Raw genomic sequence first — 12,653 nt, 5'->3', positions numbered from 1 at the left:
AAAAAAAAATTATTTTAGTTCTCATCCCAGTTATCAAACAACCTGCTGGGAAAAACTGTCGCACTGTGTTAACCATTGTGAATTCTAATAATCTAATTTATCTAATCATCTAATTATTAGAATGATTACAATCCATAAGTAAATAACCAAAAGAACATAAATTAAGTAATAAACACTAAAGAGCACTTTTAAAAGCAATAAAACGGTGGAACGGCAATCCTTGTATGTGAAAATACTCAGTTAAATCAAGCAACTCCCTAACAAAAAACCTCTTTGGCTTTTGTACAAAAATAATACAAAAGAATGGTGAATGAAGACAACTTTTATGTTTCAAGTCACCTGTTCACAAGTGTAATAAGTAAGATGTATTAAAATATGGCAGTCACAAGAAAATACAGCCTTTTTAACACAGATGCTTTGAAAAAACCACATTTTTCAGAGGCAGAGCTGTGAACATTCCTATTGGCAATAGCATGAGAATAGTCTTCTCCCTTGCTGGATCTGAACCCAAAAGCCACATTAAAACTTAAATTCTTACTTTAACTCCAATTCCTTCTATTTCCAATAGAAAGGCTACAATTTCTGTAATCCTTATTCCACCTGCTATATCTGTAGCTAGGTTAGAAGGATCTTAAATATAAAATCTTCTTAACTTTTAAAGTATTATGGGTAGGGAAAGGGATGTAGACATTAAAGAAATTTTTCAGTGTTCCCAAGAAATACAAACAATATCTTCTTAAAAAGTAGAACAAAAATTCTTTATTGTCTAGATGAAAAGTAGATAAAAAATATGAATAACATTTTATTAACTTGGATATATTGAAGTATTGAAGTATGCCTCCATATACGATCTTATTGGCATTATTTTACAGGTACAGAGTAAAAAAAAAAAAAACCAAACAAAAAACACTGACATCAAAACTATTTGTATCTCTACTTAATGCCTAGAATTTTCTTGCTAAAAATAGATTCAAAACCACAAGTAATATCCATTGATTCATATCCAATGTCTTAATGCAGAAAACTACTAAAGCTAACCCAAGTAACAGCAGTATTTCAGAAAAGCTGTAATAATTTAAAGAATTAAGAATACTGTGAAGACAAGTGCATAGGATCCTGTTGTTTATTCCACAGACAGTTAAATGCCTTATTAGGGTGAGTGTATCTCTCTCTGAAGAAAGCATTTTTCAGTTTCTCTTCTAGAACTGAAATCCTGATGACAAACATTTTTTATGACTTTCAGAAAGATCATTATTTTAAGATAACAGAACATGGCCTCTTCTCAAATAGCATGTATTATCCAGGAGGTGACTGAAATATCTATAGGTGGGAAAATAAGAACGATAATGATCTTGTCATACAAGACAAGAAGGTATGTGCATGAGCTAGCATCTAAACAGCCCACATTTCCAACTTTTGGGGATATCATGTATTGTTCTGCCTTTATTATTTGCACGTGCATACAGAACTAATAATATATCCAGTGCGTCCATAAGTACTAATGTGACCCGGCTTTTTTTAAAACATGTTTCAAGTTGTGTATTAAGCAATAGCATTAAGTTTCTGTTCTTTTAGAAAGGTTAGTGTGTTAATTTCTCTCCTAACATCTAAGAAACAGTTTGATTCTTCCAGTGGTATTGTTACTTTCTGAATTTTTCATTGTGGTTTTTGTTTTTTGGTGGGGTTTTCTTTGTTTGTTTATTTCAAATTTCTGTGCTGTTTAACCTCAATTTGGCTCATATTACTCAGAAAATAAGCGGAGAAAGAAGAAAAATATGTTCAATCATTATAACTGTAGTAGTGCAAAGATGCATTTTTCTTTAATCTACTTTTTAGGAGGTTTTGGTAAAATCACTTCTGCCAAAACTCTACTAGTGATAAGGAAAAGCATAAAGACAGTGGAAAAAAATAAAAAACAAAAACACACAACCCATTCTCATTATGCTCTGACCTAGTACTTACATCCACTTTATCTACTGCTTTCTATATAAATGGCCAGATACAAATCCACTGATGAAAATTATTAGATTCTCACCAATTTCAGGGGGCTTTAGAGCAGATTCTAAGTGTCTAGATTTATAATGCCAGAAAGAAGGCATTATAAAAAGATTCAAAGAAATAAGTATGGTGCTTTCAACATAACCTATAAGGGGTTCTACTTAATGGAGGAAGAGTTAATGAGAGACCTTCCACTCTATGCTGGTGATCAAAGGTTTACTGCCATCTAGTGACAGTTCTGTGGCTTTATGAAAAACAGTTACTACAGCCCAAATCACTGCTGGTGAATAAGCCTTCACTTCAACTGTCTTAAATGGCATCAGTTTTGGAAAACTCAGAGAAAAGCCCAAGTGGATGGAGAGAATCTAAATATATCACTAGACCTCCTCTCAAGATCAAAATTGGTTTAGCACATTTCAAATTTTTAGCAATGCAGAAACTTGGTACTCCTGGACTTTCTTAACGGGACTTCCATGACAAGAACTTTAATGAAGCATCTTTCACAGTGTTAGAGGGCTTTTTTTAATGCTAGTATAACTGAAAAGCGTCAATACCAAGCTCTCTACATTTGTCAAAAATGGGCTTTGTTGTCAATGGCCTTCTTGTTAAATACACCGCATGTTATAGATGGTCTAGTTCCTGATACCGCACATTCAGTCTGGGAACCGATACGCAAGCTGATGCCTTTATGGATAAAAAAGCATTGCTGTTTTAGTTAAAGATGAGAAGCATAAGACTAAAAGGGACCACTAAGGCAATCAAATACCTTTTGCAGTCACAGGTGATCAAAAGTTCTTTCATATACTGATCAATATCTCAGTTGCATGTCTCATTATTTTTATGAAGAAGCTTTTCAGAACCTTACTGTTGGCTAGAAAACAATTGGTTTCTGCAGAGGGCATTTAGTAGATTTATAGTGGATGCACAAACCCAGAGTCTAATTCATTCTTCCACACGCATAAAAACACTGTAGAAGTATTTTTAATAAAAACAAAAATAATTTTACTCATTTGAGAAAACTGATGTAATAATTAAGCGTACAATATTTTATCTTCTCTCAACAGCATGCTAAAATGAAAGGCATTTATACAGCAAGCATGGAACAAGAACTTCACTGTCCGATTTTATTAAACCTGACACCTTAAGAATGAGTGCCTGTGTGAACACTTCTCTGTCTGTCCACATAGCACATGGCATTGCAGTGACACAGCTGGTTAGTTCTTGAGTGTCCAGGAATTTTCAAGCACCATCAGGCAAAAACACACTGCTTTTTTTCAAAAAACTGTGTGGCACAAGGGAAAAATGGTACATGCAAATCTCCTTTCCTTTGGTTAACTGAATTCAAGCTCGCAGTTTTTCTGCATTTGATTGTAGATCAAACAATCTCCAATTAATACCACATTTCTACCATATCTGTCCATTTTCCCGATAGACAAAAATATATTGGAACTCTATTGGAACTCTGAAATGTTCATCTTCCCAATACAGGAAAAAAAAAATGTTGGCACTCTGAAATGTTAATCTTCCCATACAGAAAGAAAACAATACTAAGAAGAAAAAGATCATGGGAGAAGAAATGTGTGTGCATATACAATTTGGTATCAGGAAAGGAAGCCAGAAGATACAGAGCTAGAGTAAAGACGGGAAAGGAAGATGAAAGTATAGCAGACAAAAGTACTACCATGGAAGTGTAAAGTGCATTCTCACAAGAACAAATACAGTAATCTATTTTACAGACATCTTGCACTTCTTAGACAACTCAGTAAAAAGCTCTCCCTGTTTTCCAGCAACTTCACCAGGAACTGAGGGCACTCAGCACCCCTCAGGACATGCTCACTGCTCATTAGTGACCAGAACCACATCTGTTTTATGAAAAACAAAACAGTTCCTTTAAAATTGAAACAACTACTCTAAAGATGAATATTTCTACTTAGGGTATTAAGCTGTGTTCTTTTGTTTAAAAGAAAAACTCATACCGAACAGGAGTCTGTGGAAGTATAAGATTAAGTTCCTCATCTGGATTGTTTTTTAGTGGTGTCCTCTCCAACTGTGAGCTACAGAAATGGAAAACAAACTTATGAAGAACTAATGTAATTCAAAAAAGACTGTTTTCTATAAAGACTTATTAATCTGAAGAGAAGACTGTAGAACAGATTTTTACAAGATCTAGATGTCCAACCACTCCAGTTGTTAGAACAATGTAATTTAAATTCCCAAGTAGATCTGCTTTGAGCAGGATGTTGGACTAGATGACCTCCAAAGTTCCCTTCCAACTTCTGGGATTTTTTTTCCCCCAGAATTCTATTTATAAACAGCTTAATTTATATGTACAGCTGGTATTAGCTCCATTTTGATCCAATTTCAAATGAATGTATTTTTCTAGCATAGATAAAGTCACAGACTCACATCATGAGCTCACATCAAGTTATGGAAACGTTTAATTGTCAGGAACCACTGAATTTTAAGTGTATGACTAAAAAAAAATCAAAGAGAATCATAGAATAGTTTGCGTTGGAAGGGACCTTTAAAGGTCATCAATTCCTAACCCCTTGCAATAAGCAGGGACATCTTCAACTAGATCAGGTTGCTCAGAGCCCCGTCCAACCTGACCTTGAAGGTTTCCAGGGATGGGGCATCCACCACCTCTCTGGGCAACCTGTCCCAGTGTTTCACCACCCTCAGTGTAAAAAATGTCTTCCTTATATCTAGTCTAAATCTACCCCCCTTTAGTTTAAAGCCATTCCCCCTTGTCCTGTTGCAACAGGCCCTGCTAAAAAGTTTGCCACCATCTTTCTTATAAGCCCCCTTTAAGTACTGACAGGCTGCAATAAGGTCTCCCCGAAGCCTTCTCTTCTCCAGGCTGAACAACCCCAACTCTCTCAGCCTTTCTTCATAGGACAGGTGTTCCATCCTTCCAATCATTTTTGTGGTCCTCCTCTGGACCTGCTCCAACAGGTCCATGACATCTGTATTACTGAACAGCACCAGGGAATGTGCCTAGGCACTGGTACTCAACTGTTTATTCTGCTAAAACATCCATGGCACATTTCTGTCCCATGCAAACCACCATTCCCCAAACAATTTGTGGGTACAGGTCAGAAGTCAGAATGGGCTGAGGACCACTCCCAGCAGGCCACCAGCTTCCAAATGCCACCATCTGGTTTTAGGAAGGAGGATCTGGACAGTGATGACGCAAGCCATTCCATGCCAGCTGGCCCCCCAGCACCGTAACACCGCCTCAGGCATATCTAGTCAACTAGCGTGACATGGCCTTGGCCGCCTCCTCCTCCTGATTCCTCAGCTTCCCCTGGACGACAGGGGCTTGCACAGAGTAAGAATTAGGGTAGAGCTTCCAAATCATTTTAGGTAGAGTCACAGTCATATGTTTTCTAATTATTTAAGCAATAATGTAAAGCAAGGCTGGCGATGCCAGAAGTACCTTAGCTGAACTACAAACCTAAGAGGTCAACAGGATACAGAGAAGGGGCGGAAAACAACGCAAGTTCACATTTTCTATTATAAAATGAAAGCAGTAAATGGAAATATTACCATGCTGTGACATCAGGCTGTAGAGTTTCATCATGATCCAGAAATAATCTTGCGTCTATATCTTTGTTTTTGAGATAGAGCTCGTCATACTGTTTCGAGAGAACATCAACCTCAAAAAACAATGGAAAAAAAAAAACAACTTTATTTTATAGGAACAAGTTTCACAGTTTACTGAATAATATAAGCTGGTCCTACCTCATGAATACAATGCTGAAATGCTAAGAGAATGACCTTGGAGCTCACAAAGTCACTTCTTACACAACAGCTGAAACATACCAAGGAAAATTATCATTCCCACACGCAAACAAAGATAATCTTTTATGAGAGAAAACAATCCAAGATCATGAGACCTTTTTGAAGAAATGTAGGTCTTGACACTGTAAAAGAGCTAAAAATAGCTACAGTGGGAGACACAGACCTGCAAATCAAACTAACATTTCCAGGCTTTTAAATCTTTCCTTACAGAAAAAAGAGGTGTCTCCAGGAGCAGGAAATGTAAAATAATTGCCCTTAGAACAGCTGTCGGACAATCGGCTCAGTCCCTGTCTCTTCTGGTTTGGAGATGAAGACCAAGACCCAAACTCAAACCTTCTTGTTGTGAGTATAAGAACAGTTTCCCCATTTCATATTGATATTTGTACTGATGTAGTTCTTAAGAGACATACCTATTTCTACAAAAACATAGACCATTATTTCATATCCACATTGTTGTTTTTTAAATTACTGGTAAAAGTTTCTTAGTTGATTAGATCCCATATTGATATGACTTCATTTCACATGGAAAAGTTTGTTGGGTTTTGGTTAGGTTTTTTTTGTTTTGAGTGACTAACATTAACTAGAAGTCTGGAATTTTTTTATCAGTGCCAGATACTAGCCTCCACTTCAAATCTGCTGCTGTGCTCCCACAGAAGTAGGCAGTCACCTCAATTATCTGTTCCCTGAGCTCTTAAACATACTAAATGATGCTGTGCTCTGGCAAATTCCTGCCAGAAAAACAGGCAACAGTGCATATGAACCCAAATTAGTCTCCCCTCCAGTCCCAAGAAAAAGCAAGCTGCAAATACCTCCTACACAGCTTTGCTCCTCATCCTCTCCTTTTACCTTTGCCAAATGCATTTGCTCCAAACTGATCTCATGGTTAAAACTTTGAGATTAGGACTATTAAATCAAAGATTATCTTTCAATTCCTATTATCACTATTTTTTAAATTTAAAAAGTTCATTATCTTTTCATTTTTCATTATCTTCCTAATGGCTTATGTGTTCTTTTTGTCTGAAATATTTCAGTATTTCATAAACTTCTAGAAAATTCAGATTCTCACTGCAAAAAACAGCAGCTCTTAGACAAAATGGCTGTACTGGGCTAACTGGGAAGAAACCTTCAGCCAAAAATAAGAATTCTGAATCAATCTATTCATCAGTTCATAAAGCCTGACCATCAAACACACAGTGAAGACAAATGAAATACCAACATCAAGCCTCAAAAGCTTTTCTTGTTTTGGAAATAACATTAAAATTTATCAAAATCTCAGTGGTTTTTTATGAAAATTAAAGTAAATTTAAATGTCCCATATTACTAGCTATTGCACTGATGATCTTGGCTACAATTGGTTAGTTGGAGTACATATATGAACTGACTACCTCTGAAATACAGCTGTAACTTTCTGCTTTGTTTTAAAACATCCCCTCAGGCACTCAAGTTTCAGGAGCAAGGATCATGTGACTGGATTTTTCTTCAAATGCATCATTTTATAGAGTTTTCACCAGTAGAGTCTTAGACTGGTAATTTTGATACTGCGCTTCAATTGAGCAGGCTTGGATGAGAACCCTCATTGATTTGAGAATAGGCTGTATAAGGACCTTTGCCTGGAAGTTCATACAGGGCTTCGCAACTATATATACCCATAAATTAAAAAGTCTAAACAGACTGCTGATACCCTGAAATTAATTTTGGAAGAGATTAAGATCTTTAGTGGGTCTTGTATTTTGTCCCCCACGCAACAGATTATGAAACTGAACAGAACATATACTTGGCTGAATCTTGTAGACCTTCAATCTGATAAGCTTCAGAGCTGCTTATTTTCAGGTGACCACATCTATCAGTGACCCACAGCTAAACCTACTCTTTTAAGAACGATGGATGTAAATACATTGCAAGAAGTTACCTACTAAGGCGCTCTCTTGCATGTGATTGCATAGAGGTAGTCTGCTGCATCCAGGCTACAACTCAGTAAGATAAAAGTAATTCTGCATGGACACAGCAGTCCAAACTCTGCCAGCTGTGAAACTGAGCCTAATCTTTTGGATATCTCTCCAACATGACTACAGTAACATGTCTCAATTACATTTAAATTAAGGTGTGTTATTTAAGACTGTATGCATTCATAGCCTGACTTCAGACACCTGATATTGTAATAGCTGTATTTTAGATTAATGGCCTCACCAAGATCATGGATATGCAACTCCTATGTCATGTTTTGCTTTGAGCGAAAGCACTGGTTCAGCCTCAGGAAATTAATTTATTAAATTCAAATGTAAAAGCTAAATATACTCCATGAATACTGGAATCCCTGCTAAGGCACGCTCCTGAAGAGCAATGCATTTTGCTAGATGATTTTAAAAGAACCTATTAGAACTTCATCAATGTGTAAAGGGAATCTTAAGCAATTTGGCATGAAGTAAAGCACTGTTGTTGAACTGTCTTAAATTCCTCCAATTACCTCTGGTAGTCCATTTGACGCTGCAATACCAATAGAATTCAAGAAAGGAATAAAGCTTGTGAAATACACATTTTTGACCTAAAAAAAAGAAAAAAGGTAACATTAGCAATGTACACAGGCAGCCATGCATACACTGCTTTCATGTCATTATATAAAGAAACTGAGGCACTTTTGTAATGCACTGTGCTTTGTTTTCAATAAAGCAAAAATGAAATTGCTTACATATCCAAAACAGTGATATGCAAGCATGCAGTATGTAATCCATTGCTGGAACATTAAATGACTAAACTGGGAAAGAACTGCACTCTTCCCAGCCCTCTTATATTTCTGCCTCCATCACCTGCTTGGATATTCAAAAACCAGTTCTTTTTACACAGGAATAGATTTATCAGCAAAGGAAAAGGGGAATGGGGTCTTTAAGATCCCACACAGAAGCAATGTGCTTGTTGTGTACATTTCCCCATCATGGGATGCAGCTGTGAAACCCCATCAGAGCAGCCCTGCATCCACATGCTACATGCTGTGATCAGCCTATAACTTCGTACTGCATTCTTCACAGTTCAGTTTCCCTGGCAAAGTTATCACCCATACCAAAGGGCTTGTTTTTTGTTTTGGGGTTTTTTGTGGTTTTTTTTTTAACTACCTACTAGAGAAACTACAGAATGGTAGAATGCCTTCACTATTGAACTTGACAGAATAGTTAAGCAGGCACAAGTATTGAGATTTAAAAAGACCACTGAAATAAATGCATATTCCAGATGGGGTTTAGCAGCAAGATCTAACAGACTTTAAAACACAGGCATTACCTCATCTAAATTACAATCATGCTCTTTACAAAGGACTTCAATGACTTTTGTATCGGTATCAGTTTGCTTTGAAGTACGTGTACTCCTGTTCTGACCTCTTCTTGGAGTTCGAGCTGAACCATTAACAGTCACTGCAGTCACAGCAGACTCTGCAAAGATAGTCAGAACCATCATAAGGTTAGAGTCGTCTTAAGAAAAAAGAGATTTAAAATTTTAAACCTAAGAGATTTAAATTTTTATACGATTTTTCAGGTCCTCTTCTTAAATATTTCCCTTTTCATCTGTTCAGCTGGGTAAGAAACCTTCATTACAGAAAACCTATACAAAAAGAAAACTAATTTTTAAATGCCTATATCAGTATTTGGATATTTTGCTTTTAAAAAGCTATTTAACACAGAATGTAATACCACTTTTTGTACATAGCTTTGAATAAGCATCTGTTTTGCAAAGCTAGGAAATCTTATCTTTTCACAGATGAGTAACTGTGTTTTCTATTTTTACAGAAGTGTAAAACAAGGAGCTGAAAGAGTAACTTCACTCTACATGTCTGAAGGTTAATAAAGTAATGCAGGACTTGAGTGCTGGTGGGAACCTGGAATATGGTTCTGCAGGGAATTCCTCCTTTCCCCAAATACCCCCAGGCAAACAAGTAGGAACAAACAAGTTCACCTTGAAGAAGATATCAAAAAAACTTAATTCAGTGAGGTAAATATATTTAATTTTGTTAAGCGCAAAGTAGATGGCATCAATATTGTCAGCTTCAAATATGTGAATTATATTAATAATGTACGTTAATATCATTAAATATTGTTGGTTTAAAACTGACACTCTGATCAGCATGCTGTTCTCATCTGTAACTACATTTGTATTTGATAACTGTTCTGAGAAAATCTGACAAACTACACTGCTCGGGTGGTTGCATCTTAATCCCCCTCAGCCTTAGTCAGATCATAAAGCTTGACATCATTTAGCACAACGTGAAGCCTCTTGGTCACGAGGATTTGAACAATACATTGTGTTACTTGCTAAAAGAATGAAGCGCTGTTTGACAGTTTACACAGCATCCTCACGTATCACACAGCTTGAAGTTAGAGATCTAATGCTTTACACTTATGACAGTGACACCCATATTTGCAATTTAGTCTGAAGTGGCAGCGTTTCTTTTCAAGATACAATGCACAGAACCAAACTGTTTCTAATAATGAGCTCCTAGTCTTCATAGTTTCACTAAAAAAAAAAAAAAAAATCAGTGTGAACAGAGAGTTCAAAACCAGGTAGGTTCAATTCCGTGTTCTTTGAAAGAGATCTGCTTTATAACCTCTGAAATAAGCAGTAGCATATGTCTGTCCCACTATTAAGGACAAGTTTAAATTCAAAATAATACTGGAGGAGGGCAGGGATTTGCTTGCCACAAGTCCATCCTTTCCCATCCTTTATTTGTATTGGCATTAGAATAAAAGCAAGGTTATTTGTTCTTACCTGCAACAAATAATTACTAGGTCAGATAAATATCCTCCAAAACACGGAATTTAAAGAATATAGCAGTGAATATATCATCTATTCTATGACGTTATAACCCAAGTGGATATTTAGTTGTGAAACAAAGAAATAAAGCAAGTCGATTTAGGCTGTAAGTACTAGTGTCGCATCCAAACCCAGCAGAGGATAAACTAATTAGTATCAAAAAATTGTTTTCTACATACTGTGGCTCCAAATACTTCAGTATATAATTCCATAGCTTGCAGAAGAAAATATTCAACAAAAATAGAATTCTATCTTTGAAAGCTAACATAAATGCTTACTTTCTCTTTTTAGTGAGGTTTTCCCAGGTTTTAGGTATAAAAATTGAATGTACAAAAAGTTACTGCTGAACAGAAGTTTCTATAGTGAAGACCCATTATATTTTTACTTAAAATAAAGAAGAGACACTTGCTAATAACAAAGGGGATGTAATAAAAGCTAAGCTATCTACATTTTACCTCTACCGTTTTATTTTGAGCTACCAGTGCAATTAGGTTTTCTATCCATCATACATTTCTTTTAGATGTCTGTATAGTCCAGTATCTTGCACATTTCTGTTGTCATCATACTGTTACGTGTCAATGAAATAACAGAGTCATAGCACCATCTCTTTGGTTTGTAACTCAAAGCAAACCTAAATAATAGTTCTCAGGCATCATCTACCCAGACCTTGAATTCTTTTAGCTAAGTAAAACTGCTGTTTTAACAAGCCCCTGAACAACTTGTATGGGCAGAGGACATAGCAAACGGATGGTACAAACAGAAAAAAACCCGAATGATATTAAATATGCTGCCACATTCAGATAATTTAATTCAAGTTCACTATCATCTAAATTGAACTAAAACATCAAAAAATCCATTTCAATAAGCTTAAGAAGTTTTTCAGTATTAATTATGTTAGCATTACTCTTAATAGAAATTTAACCAATTTACTTTCTACTTTAGTGAACAAAAAACTAAAATCCTTACTGTATGGTTCCTTGAGCATAGCAGGAGGTGACAGTTTGATAAAATAATCTAAGACACACAGCAACAACTGGAAAGAAATCACCAAGTCATCTTCCACTTGCAACACTTTACCTGCAAACGTTTAAAAAGGTAGAGAAAGCCTTTGTGAGATGTTTGACTTAATTTTAAAAGTAATTTTGAAAAAATAAAGATTTGGAAGAACATTTAATAAAAACTACAATTAGAATTCAGAAAGCATCATACAGGATGCCAGTGTTCTTTAAAGGCTATTGATTTTAAAACTCACAGTTCTTAAGAGGTTTGTTGCTTTAGAGATAGCACACATATAAATAAATTTACTGTGCATAAAATTCCTACCTCTCAGTGCTCCTTCCTTATTTCTTTTTCATTTTACAGTGGAGTAACTGTGTAGACTATTTTACCTACGTGTACCTCTTATTTCTGTGCAATTCTTCCTCACTTTCTTTTCTGTGGTCTTACGCAAGCTTTGTCAAAGCTGCTAAGTATTCAGAAAGCAGGAGTTGCTAGTATATAGTGAAGAGAAATTCAAAACATGCTCACACACTGTATGCTTAGTCTGTCAGATTCATATGAAAAGACTTAAAAGTCACACAAATATTAGCATGAAGAGCTAATTCAAAAACTACATTATTCTAGCTGTTCCCAAATTATGATTCATATGCCAGAGAAGATCTACAGGGCCATTCCAAGATGGCGTGCATCACCACGAAACATTTGGAAAGCCAATAGCGATTCAGAACAGCTACAGACAACTACTTGTGCTCTATTTACACGTGCAATTTTTGTATTTATTTTCTATCAGAATTAGCAAGCATCACCCAGGCGCTCCTGTGACTTCATCTACTTGCTGCTAAATTTTAGCTTTCCTTATTCTCAATGAAAAGGCAGGCTAGAAAAACTCTGTGGGTTTTGCTTTATGCTTATGCTTAGAGAATCCTAGTGAAAAAGCTCCACGAAGCTCAGCTGATCCAAGACCAATTTCGATGGCAGAGATGTGTACGCTTCGCTGATAACACAGACCTGGAGTAAGCAGCAATTAAGATGCATGATTCATTCCTTTTTGTAGGAAT

The 12,653-nt window shown here is 36.0% G+C and overlaps 1 protein-coding gene across 1 annotated transcript in view; it reads right to left on the bottom strand.

The window, feature by feature from the left end:
• Window positions 1–12,653, bottom strand: part of LOC103903669 (retinoblastoma-associated protein) — a 38,954-nt gene that overhangs the window by 9,740 nt on the left and 16,561 nt on the right. Inside the window, exons 8-12 of the mRNA XM_009284913.1 lie at window positions 11,563–11,673; window positions 9,073–9,221; window positions 8,267–8,344; window positions 5,548–5,657; window positions 3,975–4,052 (exon numbers count right to left, since the gene is read on the bottom strand). Of these exons, the coding sequence (XP_009283188.1) occupies window positions 3,975–4,052; window positions 5,548–5,657; window positions 8,267–8,344; window positions 9,073–9,221; window positions 11,563–11,673 (526 nt within the window). The remainder of the gene's footprint in view (window positions 1–3,974; window positions 4,053–5,547; window positions 5,658–8,266; window positions 8,345–9,072; window positions 9,222–11,562; window positions 11,674–12,653) is intronic.

The sequence above is a fragment of the Aptenodytes forsteri genome, unplaced genomic scaffold, assembly GCF_000699145.1.
Source record: "Aptenodytes forsteri isolate BGI_AS27 unplaced genomic scaffold, ASM69914v1 Scaffold199, whole genome shotgun sequence".
Lineage (NCBI taxonomy): Eukaryota > Metazoa > Chordata > Aves > Sphenisciformes > Spheniscidae > Aptenodytes > Aptenodytes forsteri.
Note: the sequence above shows the minus strand (reverse complement) of the source record. Positions and strands in the feature narration are given on the sequence as shown.